The sequence below is a fragment of the Asterias rubens genome, chromosome 1 (genome assembly GCF_902459465.1).
Source record: "Asterias rubens chromosome 1, eAstRub1.3, whole genome shotgun sequence".
Classification (NCBI taxonomy): domain Eukaryota; kingdom Metazoa; phylum Echinodermata; class Asteroidea; order Forcipulatida; family Asteriidae; genus Asterias; species Asterias rubens.
This window is the reverse complement of record NC_047062.1, coordinates 21927463-21950989: the sequence shown is the minus strand read 5'-3', so window position 1 is coordinate 21950989 and position 23527 is coordinate 21927463. Positions and strand designations below refer to the sequence as shown.

The following is a 23527-nucleotide window of genomic DNA, read 5'->3' as shown; positions in this document are numbered from 1 at the left end:
TTAAAATGTCGCATACAAATCTATTAATTGAACGAAACAAGTCTTTAGTCATGCAATTGTTTTGGTTAAATAATGTGTGTTTATAGGCTTGACTATGCCAATTAAGAAATACCAATTTTGTTTAACTAGGCTAACTTTGAAAAGGGTCTTGGGAGATAATAGCACATCGTACTCTAGGGTAATAACATGGCGGCGCCCGTTGACAACTGGAAGTTGTGTGTGTGCAGTGCAGATTGGTTACAAAACATTCCAGTGTTGCTCGAAAATTTACAATTGTGACATAATCCGCCACCGTTTCTCTGATTTGGGATTGTTAAAATGCTCAGACTGCACACGGTTTGTATTTTTTATAGACTCTAAGAACAATCTTTATTAACAAGGTGCCAGTAGTCAGTACAGTACCACCACTGCACTGCACAGTGTCAGGTCACTGTGCTGTGTCTGCCGGAACAACGGAGAGCACTGTCTATTTTAGGAAAAAGGAAAAGTTTCCGTATGGCGCCACCACTTTTTCAATCGATATGAAATAATATAGTATCTTATTTACCTCAATGAGATATCCCTTTTTGTAAAAATGAGTGAAAAAGTGGTGGCGCCATACGGAAAGTTATCCAGGAAAAATTTTACGTCGTCGCCACCAACTTCCGGCACTTTTTTTTTTTTTCTCTCTTTTTTTTCTGGATGTATATATGCGTTAACCCTTCTTCTAAGGTAAGAAAAAAATTCAGTGGTTTTGGAGTTAATTAACGGCGGATAAATTGGTGGCGACGACCGGAAGATTACCCCTATTTTATTGCACTGTCTATTTTGATTATTATTATTTTATTGCACTGTCTGTGTCAAGAACAGATACAGTAGGGTTAACCGAATTATATTGTGTCAGAAAACCGGGCAGAATTGTACAGTTCTACCTAGCCCTACCTAGCTAGCTGTATAAATAACATGTAACAACGGCTTAAAATGGTGGTAGGTGTCACAAAATCCTTCGCCTTTTGTACCTGCAAGCAATGCAAAGCCTTTGTCGGCCTATCTATAAATTATTGGGGGGAAAAAGTAAAAAACATCAAAGTTGGTGGCATGCTGCAGAAATATTCCCTAATGTATTGTAAGAAATAACTGTTTTGTTTCTTTTACCTATTTTCAGAGTTGAAAAGGAAGTGATAACATTTGAAGAATCTCCCCCAAACTCGGGGAAGTATTGACTGCATCATCCCATAATGTCAAAAGCTGCACGCGCTGTGAAGGCAGCAAAGGATGCAGCTAAAAAAGTAGAACATGGCAATACAATCCGCTCTTACATCAGGGCAGGGCGGGCTGCCCCAGGACCCCCACTCGGACCCATTTTGGGTCAGGTGAGTTCACTTTAGCGTATCTTTCTTTTATTATAATCAACAATTAGTAAGCCTTGTTGTTGAGAAATTCTCCCGTTAGAGAATGGCAAAAAGATTCACCAAAATAGTTTTTCAAACTTTGTAAAAAAGCAGTTTTGGTGAATCCTTTTTGGGATGAACGCTTAAAATTGAAAATGCAATTCCTTGTTCACTCATAAGTATAAATATTCAACAAAATATGTTCTGATTAACTGTATTTGGGAATCCAGTTTTAAGTCAGCAAAGAAAGTTATCAACAATTTTCTTTGAAGTGGGGTTTGATAGAGGGCTTGTTGAAATTCTGCTCAAGGAGTGAAGTGGTAGCCATTTATCACATGAAGAGTAACAATGTTCTCAAAAAAATAAATGTAAAGACATATTTTTAATAATAATAATAATCAAAGTCTTATATAGCGCCGGTATCTGCCAATGCAGGCGCTCATGGCGCTTGCTCAAAAAATCTGCACCCTAGTCAGCTTAGCTCCAAAATATCTCAAAAAAAAGTTATAGTCATTATGCTCGTCAAGGCAATGATTATTTGCGGATGTTGAACAGATGTGTTTTTGAGTGCTGATTTGAATGTATCAGTTGTGACAGCTGTCCGGATGTAATGTGGAAGACCGTTCCATATCTTTGCTGCTGCGACTAGAAACGAACGCTCTCCCCAAGAGTTGCGTGCCCTGTGTTCTTCAAGGAGAAATTTGTCTGCAGAGCGTAGATTTTCTCGTGTTGGAACATATGGCTGCACAAGATCACATATGTAAGACGGGGATTGACCATTCATCGCTTTAAATTATTATATTCATGTAACATTATTTCTGTCTCCACAGAGGGGAATACCAATCGGCCAGTTCTGTAAAGACTTCAATCAGAAGACGAGTCACATCAAAGACGGAGTTCCACTTCCCTGCTACATCCATATAAATGTAAGTTGTGGAAATCTATTCCTTGCTACTATTTTCCCCTCAAGATTTCAATTCTGTGGGAGGCAAGGGCTCTGTTCAAAGGTATACCAACATTTTATAAAATATCAAGTAATAAACCACAAGGGACACTGACAGGGTACGTTTGAAATAGTTTGGGTTTGAACAAATACAAATTTACTGAATCGGGATTGAACCAACGTCCTCCGGATTAACGTACCAGTGCTCTACCAACTGAGCTACCTAGCCCTAGGTTGGCCACATCACACTTTGGAATGTTGAGTAAACCTATGGTTCATCTCAGAACCACACACTTGCCGAAACGTTTAACACATGGTGTAAATGCGAACCGTCATCTTATCAGAATGAAGAAGGGAAGATTTAAAAGGGGCTTCACTGCCTTTATTATTTGAGTATGGGTTATCACCAAGTATTTGTGCCTCGCATGATGCAATAATAAGTCACAATTTTATCCCCATCAGCCGGATAGAACGTATGATATCGAAATGAGAACGCCACCATCTGCCTACCTTTTATTGCAGGCGGCTGGTATGAACAGGGGAGTTCACGAAGCAGGTAAGCTTAAAGACACTGGACACTATTGGTAATTGTCAAAGACCAGTCTTCACACTTGGTGTAAAATTTGAGCTAAAAAATACCCTTGTCACATGAAGTTGCGTGCTTTGCAGATGCTTGATTTTGAGACCTCAAAATCAAATTAGTGGAAAATTACTTCTTTTACGAAAACTACGTCACTTCGGCTAATAATTATTTTGAGTAGTAGTTAATCACTGCCTTTATGCAAAGAGTTTATGTCATCCTGGGGCCATCTTTAGCCCTTTCCACACTACCAAGCCAATTCCCAAAACTATAACCCTAGTACCACCCAATGTTCGTTTCACATTTGATGCAATTTTTTTTTCTGGGGAAAAGGTACACTCAAAGATGCTAACCCTTAGGGTTATCTTCCATAACCCTACTCCAATGCAGGGGTAGCTATTTCCAAGGAATTTTTTTTTTTTTTTTTTCCCAGGAGCTTGTATGGGTTGATAATTCAAGAGTGTAAAGTTCAAAGAAATTTTAGCACAATCAACAACACAAACACAGAAAAGCATTTGTAAAAAAGATTAACCCTGTTGTCCTTGCACAAATTGTTCTCTGTCAATTTGTGCAATTTACAAGCTTTCGAACCAGTCATACATACAAATATACTAAAGGAGCTAATGACACCATTATTGCTCTCCACTTTCTCTATCTACTAGGCAAACAGGTCTTCGGCAAGATAACTCTCAAGCACGTCTACGAAATCGCCAAAATCAAACACCAAGACAGTCCTCTGCAGGACCTAAGCCTTCAAGATGTCTGTAAACAGATCATCGGAACCTGTCGCTCAGTGGGAGTCCAGATAGTTCGGGACCTTGACCCTGAGGAATATAAACAGTTCTTAGAGGAGGTTGCAGAGACGAGGAAGGCCTTGGATGAAAAGAGAGCTTTAGACCGATTATCTTGAGAAACCTCAAAACTTTGTTTATTTTCTGTTATGTTAAAGGAACTCAAATCCCACCAGAGTAATATGCCTGGTTTTTTCCACAGAGCTCAGGAAAGTGCCGAGTATACAATGCTAACACACGTCGGTGTACAACATGTATATGGTTAAAAAACAAAATTAGTATTCTTTATCCCCGATGTAAAATTTTCATATATTGAACTTGATCATGCCCATACAATATTTGTATGGCCTCTTTTTACTAGAACATAATGATTTTAAATGGGACCTGAGTTACTTATACTCACATTCTTAGTTTGGTTAAACACAGATTCATATTGGAGAAAAGTCAAATTCAAACCATAATACCTGTCCTGTACAAAGATGAAGGTGTATTTTCAGAAAACAAAACAAATTCTGCAATGTTGTGAGTGACAAAAGTTCTTGCATTTTAGCTCAATGGTTTGGCATTGAGGTATGTTATAAGAGAGTTTTTAATACTGACTTAAAAAAACCGAGTGAATCATTACAAAGTGGTTTTCTGTTAAATTTCTATCAAATATTTTGGTTAATTTGCATGATTTGTTAAATACAGCAGTATTCTTATGGCTCTATAAGTTGTTTTTGAAAGTTGCACAATAAATTATTTACCTACATATCTTAAGAAATAACTTGATTTATTCTGTCTTGCTGTGTTTCTAGGCTGCCATAATATGATACAATCAATTGTGCATGAAATTGAAGCAACATTCTTGCTCTAGTAAATTGATAAGATTTTGCCCCTCCCCCTTTTCATTTTTGTAAAAAAACATATGTATGGAAATTTTCTACGATAGTGATTCACTGAGCATTGATAAGAAGAAGGCACTCCTCATCTGTGATCAAATATTTTTAATGTGATGGGGGGGGGGGGGGGGGAGGGCGGGGAAGAGAGGGTTATAATGAGGCATATTGGAAGGGGCAACCTTGGAAGGGGTAACCTTATAAAGTGAAACTGCCCCCTCCATTAACCCCCACCCACTCCCCGCTTGTTGAAAATTTTCTTTAAAAGCTCCCACTACATTGAAACAGAAAGTCCACCACAAAAGTGAAAAAGCGCGCCCCTAGATAAGTGGATTTCAAACCCCTTAATTCCCAAAGCATTGAGTCTACATGAGCCACTGCAACTCTGGGTCCAAGACGCTTTCGTCGTCGCTGAACCTTGCCGTCTCGATCTCCCCGTAGTATTGCATCTGAGACTCGGCGTGCTCTTCCTGCTCAGCGAGGCGCCGAGCTACGGCACGGCGGACGTTCTCGCGGTGTCTCTGGCTCAATCTCACCCTGAAGAAAGGAAGGGTGTGTTCGGCTTCAAACTTCAAGGAACTTTTGAAAAGTTGTACACGGTTTTGAAGGATCCGCGTGATAGTGTTCACTCTAAATTAAGTAGAGGGAGCAGGAGAGGGAGGGATGTTTTACGGGCTTAAAGCGGCGAAATGCGTGACATTGATCAAATTAATTTCTGGTGAAAAATTGTATTCAAAGTGTGAAAAACAAATTTAAGGAAAAGTATACGTTTGGAAATCACTCTTAAAATTTAATGGCAATAGAAAATTACTTGATTAGAAGCTTACAACAGCTTTCGATTGTATAAAGCAGTTTGAGAATCATTTTACTTCGAAGTAATGTGGTTAGGGCAGTTTTTATCCCCAAACTTCAATCTGAGAAGCGTTACTGCAGTAACTCTTGTTTTCCTACACTGTAAAAAAAATTCCCGCAAAATTTACGGGAATCGGTTGTGCAGCGAGATGCCAACCGATTCCCGTAATTTTTACGTTGCAAACCGTACACGAAGTTACGGTGTGCCGTGATTTTCACGGTGAGAAAGCTGTCAATATACGGTGCGAAGCGTACATGAAGTTACGGTGTGGCGTGATTTTTACGGTGATAAGGCTGTCAATACGGTGTAAAACCGTACACGAGGTTACAGAGTGCCGTGATTCGTACGGTATATTACACGTTGATATTACTGCCATGGAACCGTATTTGAAAAAGTGGAAACTGACCGTAATTGTAATGGCTTATTACAATAGTATAATTACTCCAATGGTATTGTATTTTAAAAAGTGGAAAATAACTATATGTTAAAGGTACGATACAGCTTTGGTAATTATCAAAATAATTTGGCAAGAAATATAATTCTAAATAATTTTCATCATAAAACTGCAAATGAGATAATAATCTCCCTTCAAAATAGTTCCATCTTAAATGCTGATATTCAAGAAAAGTTCTGAACACCATCAAAAGGCAACAACTGCTTTCGATTTGCACTGTTCGAATTCAGACGCTGCATTTAGTGGTCTTCATAACACAATATAAACATCCACATAGAATAACTGATGAAATCGAAACCTTAACAGGTTACCAATGATGGGTATTTTGAAAACTAGACGACTGGAATTGGAATGAACTCATTGTTTCCAGAACCAAAACCAATGATGTATCATACCTTTAAGTAATACACCATGAGCACGGGATTGTACAATAGAGTACAAAAAGTGGGTAAATCTAGTTACTCTATAGTCACCCCGCCTGAACTTCCTCGTAAGCATTGCGCGTGCGCGATGATCCCTAGAGTTGTTTTGGTGTGCCCAGATACGGATTTTGGCCGTAAAAGGCTTGCGAGCAAAAGCGAGAATGGTAGTTCACCGTCTCACCGTAAAATTACGGTCATTCCTTTTAGACAATCCCATGGTGCATTGCGAGCCGGTATTAACGGGGTTACACCGTAAAGTCAAGGAAATTGTTTTATATATAAAATACACCGTAGATGTTTGCGTACTTTTCACCGTAAAAATTACGGTGATTTTATTTAACAATCCCATGGTGCATTGCGAGCCATTATTTACGGGTTCCACCGTACTTTTCACCGTAAAAATTTCGGTAAATATTTGTAAACAATCCCATGGTGCATTGTGAGCCGGTATTTACGGGGTTGCACCGTAAAGTCATGGAAAAATCTAGTTACGGTAAAACACCGTAGCTATACTGTTTTTTATTATTATTATTATTATTTACGTGCTTTTTACCGTACAATTACGGTAATTTTTTACAGTGTATCTTGGATTTTTATTTTTATTGCGTGGACATATTCGCTTCGGATTTTCGGCGATAGCTCACGGTTTTATCTTACACATCCTTCTGAAATTGACAGCTATTATTGATATCCAGGGATGGGCTGGGTTACCTGTTCGATCGGAGACGACGGTGACGCTCAAGATTTGTCTGGACAATCTTTTGTTTCTTGGCTACAGTGACCGCTGCTCGCAGCTGACACTCTTTATCCATAATCTCGACAACCTAGGGATGGATCAAACCTTAATGTAAGTAATACACAGTCTCTTCAAGGGAAGCACCATTTCAATTTGGAGTATCTTCCTCCTCGTAGTTGAAGATGAAGATGCCACCAGTCAAACAACGCAATTTGTGGCAGAGGAAATTCGTGCCCCTAACGAAAAACACCCAAAGTTTCCCACACACTCTGTTCTTCTTGCACAGACCCCCATCAAAATCATCGAAAGTAAACGATTCATCGACACAGTTAAGACACTAAATTGGAGGGGTACACCGTGCCAATTTTCGGCACCCAATGGTAAACACGTCGTGGAAGTGGTAGGCATGCTCAATATCTAATTTGCTTGACAAATAAACCCAGTTTAAATTAGCAAACTCATCAAGCACTTTTGAGGACTGAAAGACTGTATTTTCTTTTAACGACGGGACGGATGTACAGTCTACAAACTCTAGGGTCAGAATTGACCCATGCAGATTCCGGATCCTAGCTGGGGGCCGACACTTATAGCCTATGTGTCGGTTTCACCCATAATATGTGTCAAGCATTCTGTTTCTAAAAATGTTGGTTGACTCTAACCTCTTTAGCGTGGTCTCCCATGCGGGACTTGACCCGGACTCTCTCTTCTCTATCTGCAATCATTTTCTCCACTCTCTTGTTGAAGGCAATATCTTTCTCGATGATCTTATCAGCGACTCGCTGCTGGAGACTCCGCTCAGTCTGTGCGGCAACCTCGTTGTGGTGGACCGCTTGGCGAGAGTGGGCACGAAGACGCTCTAGAAGTTCGTCTTGCTTGATCTGAAAGGAGGGGAAATAGTAAAAAAAAGGGTCAAGTTTAATTTCGATTGACACTTTACAGAGTGAAATGAATGTAATTCTTTCCCATCTAATGTTTGTAGTGCCGGTATATTGTGGCTGAGGGGTCTAGTTCATATCAGACTCAAGCTCTGGTGTTTCAGCAACAGCGTATGGATGCAAATCCCAATTGTGACACTTGTGCCCTTGAGCAACACTACCAGCAAGCTCTAGTGGATGACACACATGCCTACATCCTTCTGGACTGTGGAGGGGGTAAAGCTGTTTTGGAGTGTATGAGGAACATTGAACGCCCAACAGACTGAAGCCACTAGCAACACCGTACCTTTCGTCTTCTCTCATTAGCTTCCATCTTCTCTCGCAGATGTTCGCCCGTCCTCAAGTCCTGCACCACGGGCGTCTTCTCCAGCCGGGCTAGACGAGCGGGAGGACGGCGTGTATGAGGCAGAGCTGACTGGAGGTCATTGTCCACGGTAAATGAGATGGAACCAGTGGCAGATGCCTGTCCATTCAATATTCCAATACCTCGGAGTTCATGGAGGATTCCAGCTTGAGTTTCGTTCAGATCTAAAAACGAAAAATGGAACAGCTTAAAATACAGCGTAAAATACAGCTCTGCACAACCTAGACGTATTGGTATAGAAATCGTCGATCGCAGTGATAATAACTACATTATCTGAAGTAATTTCTCTACATCTGTTGCTCTTTTATTAGGTTGATGTACGGGTAAACCTTCTATCTTACGTTGGCCTGGTAATACTGTCAGCTTCCGATGTAGCACGGCATTCTCTACAGCGGCTTCACCATTGTGCTGGTTGTTGGCCGTGTAGAGCAAAGACTCCACGGGGCGAGTATTCCTTCGGCAACTAAAGCGGGACAATCTCCTCTCATCATGTGCAGCAATGTCTCCACCACCAAGGTGAGTCATTGGTGAAACCTAGACATGGGAAACCAATGTTTGAAATGTCATGCAATTTTTATGCGAGTCCTCAAAACGTTTCTCTTCAGTTCATTTAAGAATAAAGTTTGAGCACAAATTTCTAGATTAGACTTGTTTATTATAATTTAATAACAAAAACTATACATGTACTTCTAATTCTACTTCTACTTCATGGATCCATAAGTTAGAGGACATAAAAGCCAAGGAAAAATGAGTGTTTTGCTAAAGGACACAAGTGCTATGCTGGGACCAAGATTTGAAACCAGATTGTGAAGAATCAGCCACCACTGTGCGCACTAGACCGCCCGGTCACGACACGTCTTATCATCAAGTAGGCCTAAGTATTAAACGGTCTGATGGGCAGGATGAGAACCCGGTGGGCCAACATTGACGATCACTCAATTATAAAGGAATACACTCCCATACACACCTTCACTTTCCGGAAATGAATGATCCGCCTCCACAACTTCATCCCCGGAGTACGGCCAGTATTGCCCCTCGAGGCGACGCGGTTTGTGATGGAAAACCTTGCACCCTTCATTGCCCTCGTCCTTTTTGCCGGCATCGGACCAACTCTTGATTTAGTACAACCCATACTCAAACTTTCAATTTTTAAGAAATGGCATCTACAACACTTTTTAAACAGAATAGCGGTGATGGGGTCTATTAGTTTTTAAGCCACACAACCGTCTCTAGCGTTCATACTTCACGCGAAAGTTCTTGCGTCACAATTGCTCAACGGTGCATATTGATTATTGCGTCACCAACATTTGCTTCGCGCCGCACAGTCACATGCAACTGTTTGTGTTTTGATTTTAGCGCTCTCTCTCCATTGGCTACAACGCGTCAACATTTACAATCTTTTTAATTTCAACTGTGATTTCAAGAAAACGTTTAAAGCGAGCGTCTCGTCAACATCCTTGAAAGATACACCGTCAAAATCAAGTTACACTTACATTAGCACTATAGTTGTAAATCGAAAATTACTGTTAACGTATCAAGCATGATGTTTAATGAAAGTTTGCAATTATCTCACTGATCTACCGGTTATAATGTAAAAACAAATCAATTTTGACAACAGTAATTATCTGTTCATCGTTATATATTTAAAATCTTAAGGCTAGATATGTAATGAATAACTTGAGCTGTCAAGGAAATACAAAAGTACGAAAAACTGCCATCGAAGGATTTGTACAACAATGAAAATATTATAATTAATTCAAATTAATTTATAAAAATCACACGGGACGGATAAACCAATCAATACAGAAAAATAAGGCCTGGTGACTAAATTTCCTGTTTTCAAATACTAGTATTTTTGATACCAGTGGAAATTGTAAAAAGAAAATCTCGAATGAAGATGTACATCTTTAATTAAAAGCACATGGAAGTTTCGAACACAAAAAGGTGTTTTGCGAAAACCCCCGTGTGTTGTTTGTTTCATTCAAGTTTCGTCACAGTTAAAGTGTAAACTACTTAGTCTTCCTCTCTGTCTTTACTTAACTTATAAAATACTGAAAATAATTCAACAATACTACAGAGTGAGAATAGTGTCCGTAAGAGGGGGTGCGATCGACAATAACCAACAGTGACACCCAAAATGGCGCAACTGTTTGGTGCTGATGACGTCAGTTGGGTTGTTGGGTTAATTAGGAGATTGTTTGTTGAGAGGTCAAGTGCAAAAAAATCTCCTAATTAGACCCAACCCTAATGACGTCATCGGCACCAAATAACCTGGGCCTAATTTCATGGCTCTGCTTACCGCCGAATTCTGCGCTTACGATCAACATTCTCCGCTTACGTGCAAGCGCCGAATTCTGCGTAGAATGCCACAAGCCGAAATTTCCCTCTAACCCGTGAAATACGCTTGACGTAAGCACAACATTCACTGCTTCTGTAATCGCCGATCCTTTTGCTTACGGTAAGCAGAGCCATGAAATTGGGCCCTGGTTGTGTTGTTTTGGGAGAGTCAGTGTGTTTTGCATGTACTGTGTGTAGTATGCATTTTAGACTGTGCTCCAGAAGGACATGCTCAAGATTATACCCGATCGTTTGACTAGAAAATGGCAGACCATGTATAGCCTTTAATGTGACGTCAAAGCAGGGATTCAACCGAAAACGTCTGTCTACATGAGCGTGTGTCGGCGCACCCATTGCCTCATTTTACCCAGACCCGATGTTGCCTCCTCCTCTTCGTCTTCGATGGGCGGGGGAACACCTACAACGTTACCGTCCGCTGTCCGGTAATACCGAAGCATCGGTATCATCATGAGAGTTGACTCCAGAATGAGGAGAAATGCCTGCCACTCTGTCGAGAAATGAAGGTTACAAAGGTTGAGATCTACTAAGTGCTATGAAGCTTTGCATGTTGTGAATAAATAGAAAGAAATTACAAACAAATAGTAAACTTGCGGGTGACTACCATATTTAAACCTCTGTTGAGGGAGTGTTGGCTCTGAAAAGAGCCGGTGTGGTCTCAACGTTTCGAACAGTATACTCTTTTCGTTTTCAGGAGAGGTCTACTTTGTTTTTGTTTATCTTATGAGAGATCGCCTAACAACACCAAGGCCACTGACTGCCACTTCAAGGTGAGGGCTGCACTGCACATTCACCAGCGGCACGTTGCCAGCCACCTATCTGAAACAGGGCTGAAACAGGGTTATCCCCTTCACAGTCCGTATGTGTAGGCATAGGTATCGTCCACTATAGGAACCTTCTCCGAGCCTGGCTTGGAGAGCAGAATGCATTACGTTCCCAACCCTTTACCCGGGGCGCAAGTAATACAAGTGTCATGACCGGGATTCGGACCCACACTCTGCTGCTGACAACACGACACGCCACTCTGGGGTACATCAAACAGTAACTCTTCAGGAAAACTTAACTTACGGGAACTGATGACAGAGGAAGGGAATGGCACAGTGCATCCGAGCGGTCTGAACACGGTGACGACGTTGATGATTGCGCTCTGCAGGCCAATCATCATCAGTGCAGCGGTCATCATGGCCGCCTTCCCCTTCAAGTCGTACTTCTCCAGGTCGGTGCTGCTCGTTGCCTTCGTTATCATGTTGATACCGGTAGCTGCCGTCAGGGTGGATAGGACTGTTACGACCTGAAGGACGAGTCCACCGGTACCCACCAAATTCTGCAGTAGAAATTCAAAGGGTGACACGGTCATCAATTAGCCTCAATAATAGCTCGATCGTTTTACAATGGTGACTTCCTGTACGAAATAAGAAGTCGTAATGGGCTTCAGAACGAGCAAAACTCTGTAATATCGCCTAAGCATTTTTGAAAACCCGGCTTGTTGGGTTTAGCATGATTCCTCCATGAGTTTGGGCTCCGTTACAGTTTATGAAAACCTGCACATTCCTGATAGGGGGTTTCAAATTGCCGGCTGCCCCCAAGCCGGAGTCGTGGTTTTGTTAAGGCCCTCTAGTTATTGTCCCACATCGAAGTAAGAATGGAACCCTCCAGAAATTTACCGTAGTGTAAAAGTGGTAACGTTAGTTAATAAAGATTAATACATACCAATCCTGCAAAGCTAGCAATAGCTTGGAAGAAAGTCAGGATGGGTTTGAGGATTGCAATCTGTAGAACCAGAAACTTAATCACGAAGAAACTATTCCTATAAAGACAATTAAAAAACCAGTGATCAAAAACACACGAATAGAATTTCTAACAAACGATGGCACTGACGTCAGAAGTCAATTGCATTAGGTCAACAAATAAGGTCAACAAATTGGTATGGTTTCATGAAATTGCTTTTGTATATTTTTGAGCTCCTGGTTAAAAATAAAGAGTATTTTTCGGGGCAATGAGAAACAGAAGGCATATCAACACTATAGGGGACGAAAACAATCGAATTGTTTACAACACAAAGATCTGGGCAATATGTTCCCTTTAAGTAATGTAGTAAACAACTCATGACGTCATCAGAACAGGGGTTCATAATTGAGTGGACGTACTTAGTTAGACGGACTGGCTTGAAGCAGCACAAACAGCACAGCACGGGACTGTTGATATTAAACATAACCTTGCTTGCGGCGAGGCGGGCCATCATTTTACGGTGCCCTCCGTAGTAGTCCACTTGCAACACCACAAACTTGAACATGACAAACGAGTAATATCTGAAAAATAGCAAAAAGAAGGTTAGGGGTTAGACGTAACAACGTATTTGTGTGTGTATCGTGGGCAAGTAGTCCTAGTCTGGTGCACTGGACTCGAGTTCTGACGGCCGAATCATCAGACTGGGGCTTATATACCCGTTCACGTCACTATAGCGATCCTGGGCAATTTACTTAACCATAATTGCTTCTCTCAAACATTTTATAAATGGGAAGGCAATAGGGATGAGCCATTATTGTGTTTGATTAATAAGTTTCATCAAGGGGTGCGTTTTGGCAGTTGACCAATTTGACCAATAACTATTTCGGTCATTGGACAGTGATAACCAATGGCTAATTCAATCGAAACAGTTGTTGGTTACGACCGCCAAAACGCACCCTAAACTTGGGGTTGTATGCTTCCAAGGGAGTTAAGAGAGTTGTAGGAATTGCCATTAGGAACAGGGGTTACAATTTTGTAAAAGACCTTCATCTAGCTAAGAAGAAAGTGCAAGGGTTAAAGACAGTGGACACTATTGGTAATTGTCAAAGACCAGTCTTCTCACTTGGTGTATCTCAACATATGTAGAAATAACAAACCTGTGACAATTTGAGCTCAATTGCAAAACACCCTTATCTTACGAAGTTGTGTGCGTTTAGATGGTTGATTTCGAGACCTCAAGTTCTAAACTTGAGGTCTCCAAATTAAATTCGTGGAAAATTACTTCTTTCTCGAAAACTACTCCACTTCAGAGGGAGCGGTTTCTCACGATGTTTTATACTACCAACCTCCCCCATTACTCGTTACCAAGTAAGGTTTCGTGCTAATAATTATTTTGAGTAATTACCAATAGTGTCCACTGCCTTTAACGTTTGGTTCAATACTCACAGGTCTGCGAGAAGCATACAAAATTGAGCAGCAGAAGGAATAAGGACGGCAGGGAAAGACCAAATGATAAATGACTGAAAGTAATATATAAATACAAACAAATATGTTAGAGCACAGGAATAATCACAAGATTCTGAATATTTCGTATGTCTCAAATATTATACTTATATCCGGAATTTGAAATCAATAGGCCCTAATAAGAACTCAACATGTTTGGACTTATCATCATGATTAGTTATCGTGTACGTACGCTAAAGGACTTTAATCGTGTGAGTTTACGATAAGTTATCGTGTACGTACACGGTATGGGAGTTTTTTTCTTCATTCATGTGGCGGCAATACGTTCCGTACGAACTCACATCTTTTACTGCGGTGAGACTCACTGGGAATATAGACATAAACGTACAGTACGTACAAGTACACGATAAGTTTCGATTATCGTGTACGTACACGTATAGTTATTGTGTACGTACACGATATAATTAGGTGACGGCAATGTGCTTCCGTATACGAATACCTCCTTATACTGCGGCGAGTACTTACGGGGTATATAGACAGCATGATGACGGTATTGATCCGATGGTTGGCCACCGAGGACCGAGGTACCCTCGTCGCTGTGAAGAGCGCTGCCTCGAAGAAGAAAAACAGGATGACGATAGCAGCAATCGAGGAATAGACAAATACCAAGGTGAAGATTGGAAACTTGGCTAGTTCTGAAAAAGGTGGGAACAAGAGGGGCATTTTAGAAAAGTGCCGTACTTCAAAGTTGAGGAGGGGGGGGGTGGTACTTGTGAAAGTGGATTTTACTCCTAGTATAGTTTTACTGTAAATGTTAGTTGAACTCCAACCCGTGATCTTGTCATTGTTAATCCCTATAAAGAAAACTATTTAAAACAACTTAGAATAAATACAAAACATGAACTAAAACAGATGATGACACTATGAAACTCTAAAGTAACTTCTAGTCTCGTATAGGCCTACATACATGAGAAAGCAGGTACGATTGTAAGAGTGTACAGATTATTTACCTACCCGTTGACATTACCAAAACTTATTTTTGTGTGGACTGTATACATTAAAGGATATCATGCGAGTAACAGTATTCCAACCTCTCAGAATAATAGCATTTTCCTATAAAGCATCACTTTCTCTGAGCTCCGTCTTAGGTCACCTTTCGTATACAAACCACAACTAGCTTTAAGTAAATACAGAAGGTGTATAAACCATTTCAGATGTTACTGAACTTTGCAAGGGAAGAGTAGGCCTAAGTTAAATTGTCTACAGAACTTTTACCCGACTGCCATTTTTAACTTACCAGTTGTAAGTGATCCTTTATTCCAGTCTATCGTTCCATTTTGTGTACAATCCACGGGCTGAATCCCAAGCATAGCCCCCATCCTGCGATGATTTTTTTTTTCTTTCACAGTTCCAAAAAAGTCACGGCTGAAGAAAAATATCTCCCTCGACAACAGTCAATTTTACAATCCTCCCTGGAAAGTGATTTCTTCCATCAAATATTATTTGTAGGTTTCATTAACGGACCAGACGATGACAATGAGCAGCAAAACCCACGACTTTGTCAACGAGGACAGAAAATTCTATTTTGAGTGGAATGCAAAAGTTGAAATGCTTGCTATCGTGTGGACTTCGTATTACTGGGTTGTAGTGAATAGTGCTATCAGTTTTTTGGGGTCTTAAGTATGGTACCCAGTCACCTCTAATACTAATCATATTAATAAGGTGGCATAATTGCTGTTTGTTATCACTGAAACATCACACTGGTATTTTTTTTAATGCACTCTGTTCCTGTAAACCTTCGCCTATAAAACGGTACGTTGTTGCAGTGAGCTATCGGTATTGTTGACCCTGTTTTGGCTGCCCTTAACTTGTAATCGTTTTACCTGGCTCTTGTCGTACAACATAAAAAGTACATTCAACACAGCCTGCTGGCAAAATAACAGTGTCGTGCAATGAGAATGGCTCATCAGTGGTTTCATTCACTGCCTCTCACCTCTGTGGACCCCGGTTCGAATCATGCCTCAATGCAATTTGACTTTACGCGCTTCTGTGAGATCGTCGTTTATTGCAATCGAAACAACTACTGTTTCAACAAAAATCTCCCCAAACCTACCCAACACTTGGATATGGAGGTATCCTTTCAAGCCAAAGATATCCCAATCGTAAGTGCCCCTTTAATATCCCCATTTGGAGACTAGGACTTCAATCTGGGTACAATATACATGTACACCACATTTTTTGATAATAAGGTTCAAGAGAAAATGCACCACAAGAAGTACAATGACCCTGACTGGAAAGAAGTGTCCCTAACAACATTTATCACTTGTCTCACTTGACCTTTGCTCACTGACCTAGAAAAGAAGAAGACGATTTTGTCGACACTTTAATCGACTTGAGCCCAATCATTCTAAACAAAGTCGGTAGTACATGTACCTAAGTTGTGTTATTTGGTGTCAGAAAGTGCAAGATTTTCATTGTTTCGTCAGATTTTGGGCAGTCCGATATGTGGCAATGGGATCCCCATACCCCCCCCCCCATCACATATAAAATAAAATAGATAAATAAATAAATAAATAAATAAATAAATAAATAAATAAATAAATAAATAAATAAATAAATAAACCAAATAAATCATCACACGCTCTATGATGATGTTGGTTTATTTTCGTCTAATTGTTTTTAGCCACAATAAGAAACGATCAAGCAAGACAAACTTGACCTGCCTTTTATAAAAGAAAATCAAGAGATAAGGTACATATCATGTAAATATAAAGCTTACATGTACATGGTGACAACTGGCAAAGGTACAAACTCGTTAATTATGAAAAGTTAACAACCCACACAGTTTACACTAAAAGACGCTACTATGACGAAATGTCTAAAATTGTAGATGTACATTGATTCGTTTGATGAAGTTGTATAGTTGTGAGTAACTGAGCTTTTAAAAATTCCGTTCAATTGCGTCCTTAAAAACCGTTTGATTGCGTTCACCTGTATGGCCTTGTCGCACGATGCAAGTTTTACCGGCAACTTAAAGGCAAACACCTGCATGCTAATTTTTCTAACATTGTCTTGCGATCTACAAGAAAAATAGTTGAACATTGAAATATGAATGCCCTTTCTTCCTGCGTTGAGATTGCCTGGAACTGATAGCCCGTAAAGAGCCTTGCGTGATATGGCCTATATGGGCCTATTTTTAATGTACAAACTTGAAACATATTTGATTCAGTGACTCGCAATTGATTACAACGGTATATTATTATCACTACATGAGTGTGTGCCGGCGCACCCATTTCCTCATCTTGCCAACTCCCGTCCTGGGCTCTAATTCTTCGTCTTCCTCTAGAGGCGGGGGAACGCCCACCACGTTACAGTCTGCTGTCCGATAGTATCTGAGTGTTGGGATGGTCATTATTGTGGATTCGACCAGTAGGACTACAGCCTGCCACTCTGAGAAGAATGCAAAGATATAAGAAAACAACATTTGTTTCTGTCTTCTGACACAAAAAATCATCATCATGTTCTCATTTAGGCCTATAATAAAATTGAGGGAAAAGACACCAAAATGTAGTCTTCCTGGAGAGTCCTCGAATGTGATTGTAATTTATCTCTAATTGAGGCCTATGCAAAAATAATATAACCATTTTGCTTTAATCGTTTCCTTTTACATGTATTGGCATTTTGTTGATATTCAAACTTGATAATATTATAGGCCTTTCCGCTGTAAAAAGACACACACACCAACAAAATAATTGAATTGAATTGAAAAGTTCGTCGAAGGTCTTTATAAGGTTCCAAAAATCTTTTTTCAATAATTAAATAAATGACAGCCTGTGTTTAAATGTTTAAGCGTGGAAGAGTGCAGACCGGTGACATGAAAAGTGAAAAGATTTTAATTGATATCAATGTTTCGACTAGCTTGCTGTAGTTGTCACAAGGAGACAAAATCTCAACTTACGATTGCCCACGAGTTGTGTCGAGAAGGGCACGATGCAGCCGAGCGGTCTGAACAGCGTGCCGATGCCGATGATAGACTTCTGTAGGCTGACCATCATCAGGGCCGAGCTCATCATAGCCGACTTGACGTCCAGGCAGTATTTCTCCTTCAGTTCGCCCATGCTGGAGTTGGCACCCATCATGTTCATTGCGGTGACCGCCGTCAGTGTGGTGACTACGGTCACGATGTCCACAATGAAGAGACTCTGCAGTACATGACCCTGTATTTTGTCACATAGGAAGCATGCCTTTGATTATTTGTTTTTCCTCCTTAAAGGCACTGGACACTCTTGGTAATTACTCAAAATAATTGTTAGCATTAAAGACCTATTGAGTAACAAGCAATGGAGAGCTGTCGATATTATCAAACATTCTGAAAAACGGCTCCCTCTGAAGTAACGTAGTTTTCCAGAAAGAGGTAATTTCTCACACAATTAATACTGCAAGACTTCAGGCCTGAAGTTTTGTTTTACGCATCTAGACGTAGTTGAAGAAAACTTAGCCGGACCCGAAAGAAGATTGTCAAGAAGAGTGTGAGAATAAAAAGGAGTTGAACATTCTTACCAGATTAGCGTAGCCCATGATAGCTTGAGTAAAAGTCAACAGAGGCTTCAGAATCGCTATTTGCAGCACTCCCACTTTCAACCACATGAAGCTCTTTCTGGTAAGCAAAATTAAAAACGAAATCTCCAAAATACCAAGAATAAACTTTGTTTAGGAACAACAGAAAATAATCAACAGAATGGAATCATTATACCAGTTCATGTAGTTGTTGTAGTCGTATGTCCAAAGTGCCGGTATCCGCCGAAAAATGGCACTTTGGCGCTCACTCATGACACCAAAAAGCAGTTCAAAAGAAAGGGATACAAATTATGTAGGGTTTATGTTGAATATCACTGGTCAACATTGACATCAAACAGATGAGTTTTTAAAGCAGTTTTAAAGGATGAAGAACAAGCCTAAACTGTGGTTTCGAAAATGGCATATGTTGGACTAGGTTCAAGTCGGGTCTCATGCTAATCGAGTGCATACACTATTTTGGTTACAGTGAATTAATTAGGCGAACAAGAACCCCACTAATCTTGACCAGTTATTCTGACACTAAACGGTGCTGACGGTACAGTGAGGTGTTGGGGAGGATTGGCGGGGGAGGGGGGGGGGGGTGTAGAATCAAGTGGACACTTGGTGTACTATACCTGGTAAGCCGGACAGGTTTGAAACATCTGAAGCAACACAGCATGGGGACACTGAGCGGGAAGGTGATGTTCTCTGCAGCAAGCTTCACCAACATCTTACGGTGACCCCCGTAGTAATCCACTATCAATACGATGAACTTGAACATAGTGAAGGAATAATACCTGCAATAGATATAGGAGACAATTTGTGAATAATGAATCCATATAGGAAGATGCATGATAAAAATATTCGTCCGAATGGAACCCGAAATGTTTTTCACAATTTTTGCAATGTTGCTCCTTGTAGCAAAATTAGGACCTATTGTGTCAGCTGGGAATTGCAAGCTATTTTTTTTACATATACTATAAATTACGTTAATTTGTATGTTCGCACCATTCACATATGTTGACAAGCTACTGGTGCTGTTGGATCTATTACTAGATTAAATAATGATAAGATGAGTCAGAAACTTACAGGTCCGCCATGGCCAGGCAGAATGTAGACGCCTCTGGAATGAGAATGGCAGGCAGACAACACACAGAAAATACCTGTTTTAAACAAATGTTATACACAAAGTAAGATGCTCTGAATTGGATGTGACAACAATGCAATTTTACAACATGTAAAACTAACGGCCAAATGACATCATTAAATAAGTATGGTTCGAACCCAGACAATGACACAGACTTTCCTCAGACTTGCAAGTTTACAGTGACTAAGTTCATTTCCCCTCAACGTAGGCATGATCTGTTTCTCCGAGTCCGTTGTAATCTATTTATTTTACACACAAACACTGATAAAAGCAGTTTTAATTTTACCGGAAATATGGACAGTATTATGACTGTGTTGAGTCGATGGTTGGCAACTGATGAACGTGGTACCCTGGAAATCGTGAAGTGACAAGCCTCGAGGAAAAGGACGACTGTTGATACACAGGCCAGACAGCTGAAGGTGGTGATCAGGGCATAGATTGGGCTCTGAACCAACTCTGTCAAAGGAATATAATTTCATACAAATATTGGTATCATAATTCTCTATAGAAATGTGGGCCAAACCAAGCCAGTCGAGTATATTCTGGCATCACACTAGTTCTACGGGTGTAGCGGCCGAGGAGCTTAGGGTGGTGGAATTAAGTTCTGTAATTTAAAGATTGTGGGTTCGAATCCTGGCCTTATGCATCTTGACATTTGTGTCCTTGAGTAAAGCACATTGTCATGATTGCTTCTCTCCACCCAGGACTACAAATGGGCACCGGTGAGAGCTAGGGAGTTAGTTTAATGCCAAGATACCGGATGTAAACACAGGCCTGATGAGCCATAGTGGCTTCATTGGGACAGACTATACTTACACTAGGCCTATTAGCTGTCACAGAGACACTTCCATTCACAATTTGTTCATCGTGTGAAAACACGTGAAATTTGTAATGTACATCATTAAAACGTTCACCAAAGTACACCACATTTTAGAGAACCATTTACACAAAAGTAAAACAGAGAGGCATCTTAACAGCATCTTACCTTCGTAAAATGTTTCCTTGGATGAATCGAAGGAGTTGTTACAAATGACGGGTGTGATTCCGAGGAAACTCATCTTGACTTGCGAACGGTGAACCAAAGACCGTCCAGAGATACAACCGCTGAAATAGTGAAGGATCCCGTTCAGTTTCAAACACTTTGACTCTCCAAAAATTTCCAAAAAAGTCTGTGACTTTTTTTCCTGGAATCTTCGCTCACACGCGCTAATATCAGTTGGAAAATGATGTAAAGTCAGTATAGCCTAGATTCTTACAGCCAAAGTCAGGACCTTCAAGTGAAATCTTACATTTTTTCTTCCGTTTATAGACAGAGTGATGATGGTCAATATTCCTCTAACCTGCGATATCATGTAAGCGGTGAAGTAATTTCCTACTCATTTTTATGGATGCCACATTTTTTTTCCATCACAAAACAAACAAGAAATACTTGCATTGGACAAAAGGGATACTTGAGCGGGCTAATAAAAGTGATGAGAAGGTCCTGTTTGAAGAGTGTCAGGAACATAAGGGGGTAGCAAAGCAGTAAAGTCACACTCGTGATATCACTTTGTATTTGTTGAAGTCAATTCGTGTTAACACTTGTTTACAATTTGTGAAGGCCGAGTTGAAGCGATGTAACGCCCGAAATGATGACCTGATGGCGGGTACAAGCTGCTGGGTGTAGGGATGCACCTTCCAAACAGAGACTTAAACCAAAGACTCATTCAGTGTTTTGCTGCTTTATAAAAGTATTTCAAATAGTTTTTGAAATGTTTTCGAATACGATTCACTGTAACCTAAAACAGTAGTCCCGGCCGATTTTCCGCCCAGGTAGTACGCTAGTTTAAAAAGCAGGACAGTTCTGTCCAACTGAGAAGTCTCCAGGATTCCGAAAAATCTACATCGCGGTAGTAGAATATTATAACAAGACAAGTTCTCTAAAGAAAAACACATACCAAGCAACTAGACATACTCATGGTGTTACCCCAAACCAAACAAAAACATTTGTAGTTATACACATGTCCTAAAATAGTACACGTTTCGGGCTACTGCCCAGATAAAACTCGCCAAGTGGTGCGTCCCCTCTGACCGGCGCTTCAAATAAGATAACAAAAACAATCGACAAATCTGACCAAGTCCGAAAAATACCTTGCAGATTACTTAAATAAATACCACTATCTTAACAGGTTTGGGTCAATTTAAAAACGCGATCTTATGACCCCCAAAACTAAAGGTAAATTTTATTTACATGGAAGCCTTTAGCTGCTATAGCAGGCAAAAGTAGTAAACCAACTCATTCACTTCTCAGTCATATCTCTGTTTAATTATCTAACACTTTACAAAATTTCCCAAACTCGGAAGGGAAGAATCGTTTTCTCGATATCATATCATTTCAATTGTATTGCACATATACAACACTTACAATATTTTGTAATCAGTTTTGTTTTCTACAAGTATAATACAAAATTATGTTTAGCACTGTATCCTCAGTGTTTTCGAGTCCTGTGAGATGCGTGTTTTCTTTCATCGAGCGTTGTATAAAATAAGCATGCCAGGCTCTGTGGCATATTTGTAAACATTCAATGTCACGATGTACATGGTATACAGTACTGAGTACACACCGGTCTAAGGGCAAACCAAACACATAATTATTCTTTACCCATGATGACATTATTTACGTCAGTTTAAAAAGGTACAATACAAACAAAATGGCATCATCTACACGGGGTATTTTAAACTTTGAAAAGACAGGGTTGTGTATATGATTGGTTAAAGGCAATGTATACCATTGGTTTTTGGATTGTTTCAATCCTATATAGATGTAGATGTATTATTATAATAAAACTAACATATGAACATTTCATTTTAAAAGTTGAGTTTTTGAGATATCACCAAAAATCCGGAGCAAAAAAAAAAGTCCATGCAGGACGACAATCCCTAATGGGAATAAACAATCTGAGAAACATTACTGACAGTTACGCTTCTCTTGCGTATATAAACTGCTATCTTAAAGGGTGTATGCACTTTTTGTAGGACAAAAAACGCAATGTCCACAGATTGACACTAAACTTACACAGTTTGAAGATAATGATAGTAGAAAGCTTCCCTGAAAATATGACGTGCTGGGGTGCTGTAGTTTTGGGGAAATGAGTAAAACAATGTCATGAAAATAATTTTCGTCTCATGAGACGAAAATTATTTTAAGCATTTACAAACGTATTTTCATGACATTGTTGTACTCATTTCTCAAAAACTACAGCACCTCAGTAAGTAATATTTGAAGCTGATGTGTTATAGGCTTCTAACCCAAAGTTTATTGGCATTTTAATTTTAAGAGTGATTACCAAACATATACCTTCCTTTGAACTAATTGAGGCCAATGATTCGTTCACGGTGATGAGTGGACTATATTAATTGGTATCAAAACGTATGCCTACTAAGAAATCAACAAATTTTACAGAGTGAGAATAAATTAACGACGACTGTTTGGGGATTATAAGGTGCACCAATGCGAACTCCTCAAACTTTTCCTCCACCGTATCAGGCAGAACATCATCCTCATTCTCATGAAGACGAGCAGAGTATATTGTTTAGAACTTAAAGGCAGTGGACACTGTTGGTAATTACTCAAACTAATTAATGGCATAAAACCTTCTTGTCAACGAGTAAAAAACATTGTGAGAAACGGCTCCCTCTGAAATAACGTAGTTTTCGAGAAAGAAGTAATTTTCCACGAATTTGATTCCGAGGCCTCGGATTTAGAGTTTGAGGTCTCGAAATCAAGCATCTGAAAGCACACAACTTTGTGTGACAAGTGTGTTTTTTTCTTTCATTATTATCTCGCAACTTTTACGACCGATTGAGTAAAAGGTATCTCTATGAGATGGACCCAGGGGCCAATTTCATAGAGCCGCTCACAGTGCTTATATTATAACCTTAAATTTTGGTGAGCACAATTGTTTCGTGCT

General features: G+C 40.0%; 4 protein-coding genes across 4 annotated transcripts; 1 reads left to right on the top strand and 3 right to left on the bottom strand.

Annotated features, from left to right (window-relative positions):
• The first annotated feature begins 215 nt into the window (after window positions 1-215).
• On the top strand, window positions 216-3887 carry LOC117307351 (39S ribosomal protein L11, mitochondrial-like). Its single transcript, XM_033792084.1, has 5 exons — window positions 216-336; window positions 1145-1352; window positions 2201-2296; window positions 2776-2869; window positions 3556-3887. The coding sequence occupies exons 2-5, from the start codon at window positions 1218-1220 to the stop codon at window positions 3801-3803; spliced, it is 573 nt and encodes a 190-aa protein (XP_033647975.1). The 5' UTR covers window positions 216-336; window positions 1145-1217; the 3' UTR covers window positions 3804-3887.
• Window positions 3888-4927: 1040 nt separating this feature from the next.
• LOC117287881 lies at window positions 4928-9458 on the bottom strand. Its single transcript, XM_033768519.1, has 6 exons — window positions 9294-9458; window positions 8668-8860; window positions 8249-8490; window positions 7687-7905; window positions 7003-7115; window positions 4928-5099 (listed from the first exon to the last, which is right to left on the bottom strand). The coding sequence occupies exons 1-6, from the start codon at window positions 9456-9458 to the stop codon at window positions 4928-4930; spliced, it is 1104 nt and encodes a 367-aa protein (XP_033624410.1).
• A 407-nt stretch (window positions 9459-9865) lies between these two features.
• On the bottom strand, window positions 9866-15696 carry LOC117297068 (organic solute transporter subunit alpha-like). Its single transcript, XM_033780200.1, has 7 exons — window positions 15171-15696; window positions 14399-14568; window positions 13856-13929; window positions 12829-12990; window positions 12392-12488; window positions 11750-12005; window positions 9866-11171 (listed from the first exon to the last, which is right to left on the bottom strand). The coding sequence occupies exons 1-7, from the start codon at window positions 15250-15252 to the stop codon at window positions 10990-10992; spliced, it is 1023 nt and encodes a 340-aa protein (XP_033636091.1). The 5' UTR covers window positions 15253-15696; the 3' UTR covers window positions 9866-10989.
• Window positions 15697-16591: 895 nt separating this feature from the next.
• Window positions 16592-20635, bottom strand: LOC117287730 (organic solute transporter subunit alpha-like). The gene is made up of 7 exons (XM_033768268.1): window positions 20563-20635; window positions 19864-20033; window positions 19520-19593; window positions 19066-19227; window positions 18434-18530; window positions 17832-18075; window positions 16592-17323 (listed from the first exon to the last, which is right to left on the bottom strand). Exons 1-7 carry the CDS (start codon window positions 20633-20635, stop codon window positions 17139-17141), a joined length of 1005 nt encoding a protein of 334 aa, XP_033624159.1. The 3' UTR covers window positions 16592-17138.
• Between the last annotated feature and the right edge of the window lie 2892 nt (window positions 20636-23527).

Excerpts from the sequence above, each read along its gene's own strand:
- LOC117297068 (XM_033780200.1), bottom strand. The coding sequence starts at position 15,252 with ATGGGGGCTATGCTTGGGATTCAGCCCGTGGATTGTACACAAAATGGA. Across the intron at positions 13,930-14,398 it reads TCATGCTGTCTATATACCCC|TCATTTATCATTTGGTCTTT; the intron begins GTAAGTACTCGC and ends TATTACTTTCAG. Across the intron at positions 12,991-13,855 it reads TGTATGCTTCTCGCAGACCT|ATATTACTCGTTTGTCATGT; the intron begins GTGAGTATTGAA and ends GCTATTTTTCAG.
- LOC117307351 (XM_033792084.1), top strand. The coding sequence starts at position 1,218 with ATGTCAAAAGCTGCACGCGCTGTGAAGGCAGCAAAGGATGCAGCTAAA. Across the intron at positions 1,353-2,200 it reads TCGGACCCATTTTGGGTCAG|AGGGGAATACCAATCGGCCA; the intron begins GTGAGTTCACTT and ends CTGTCTCCACAG. Across the intron at positions 2,297-2,775 it reads CCTGCTACATCCATATAAAT|CCGGATAGAACGTATGATAT; the intron begins GTAAGTTGTGGA and ends TATCCCCATCAG.
- LOC117287730 (XM_033768268.1), bottom strand. The coding sequence starts at position 20,635 with ATGAGTTTCCTCGGAATCACACCCGTCATTTGTAACAACTCCTTCGAT. Across the intron at positions 19,228-19,519 it reads TGCCTGGCCATGGCGGACCT|GTATTATTCCTTCACTATGT; the intron begins GTAAGTTTCTGA and ends TATCTATTGCAG. Across the intron at positions 18,076-18,433 it reads TCATGGGCTACGCTAATCTG|AGTCTCTTCATTGTGGACAT; the intron begins GTAAGAATGTTC and ends CATGTACTGCAG.
- LOC117287881 (XM_033768519.1), bottom strand. The coding sequence starts at position 9,458 with ATGGGTTGTACTAAATCAAGAGTTGGTCCGATGCCGGCAAAAAGGACG. Across the intron at positions 7,906-8,248 it reads CTAATGAGAGAAGACGAAAG|ATCAAGCAAGACGAACTTCT; the intron begins GTACGGTGTTGC and ends CCCTCCTTTCAG. Across the intron at positions 5,100-7,002 it reads CGTCGTCTCCGATCGAACAG|GGTGAGATTGAGCCAGAGAC; the intron begins GTAACCCAGCCC and ends TCCTTTCTTCAG.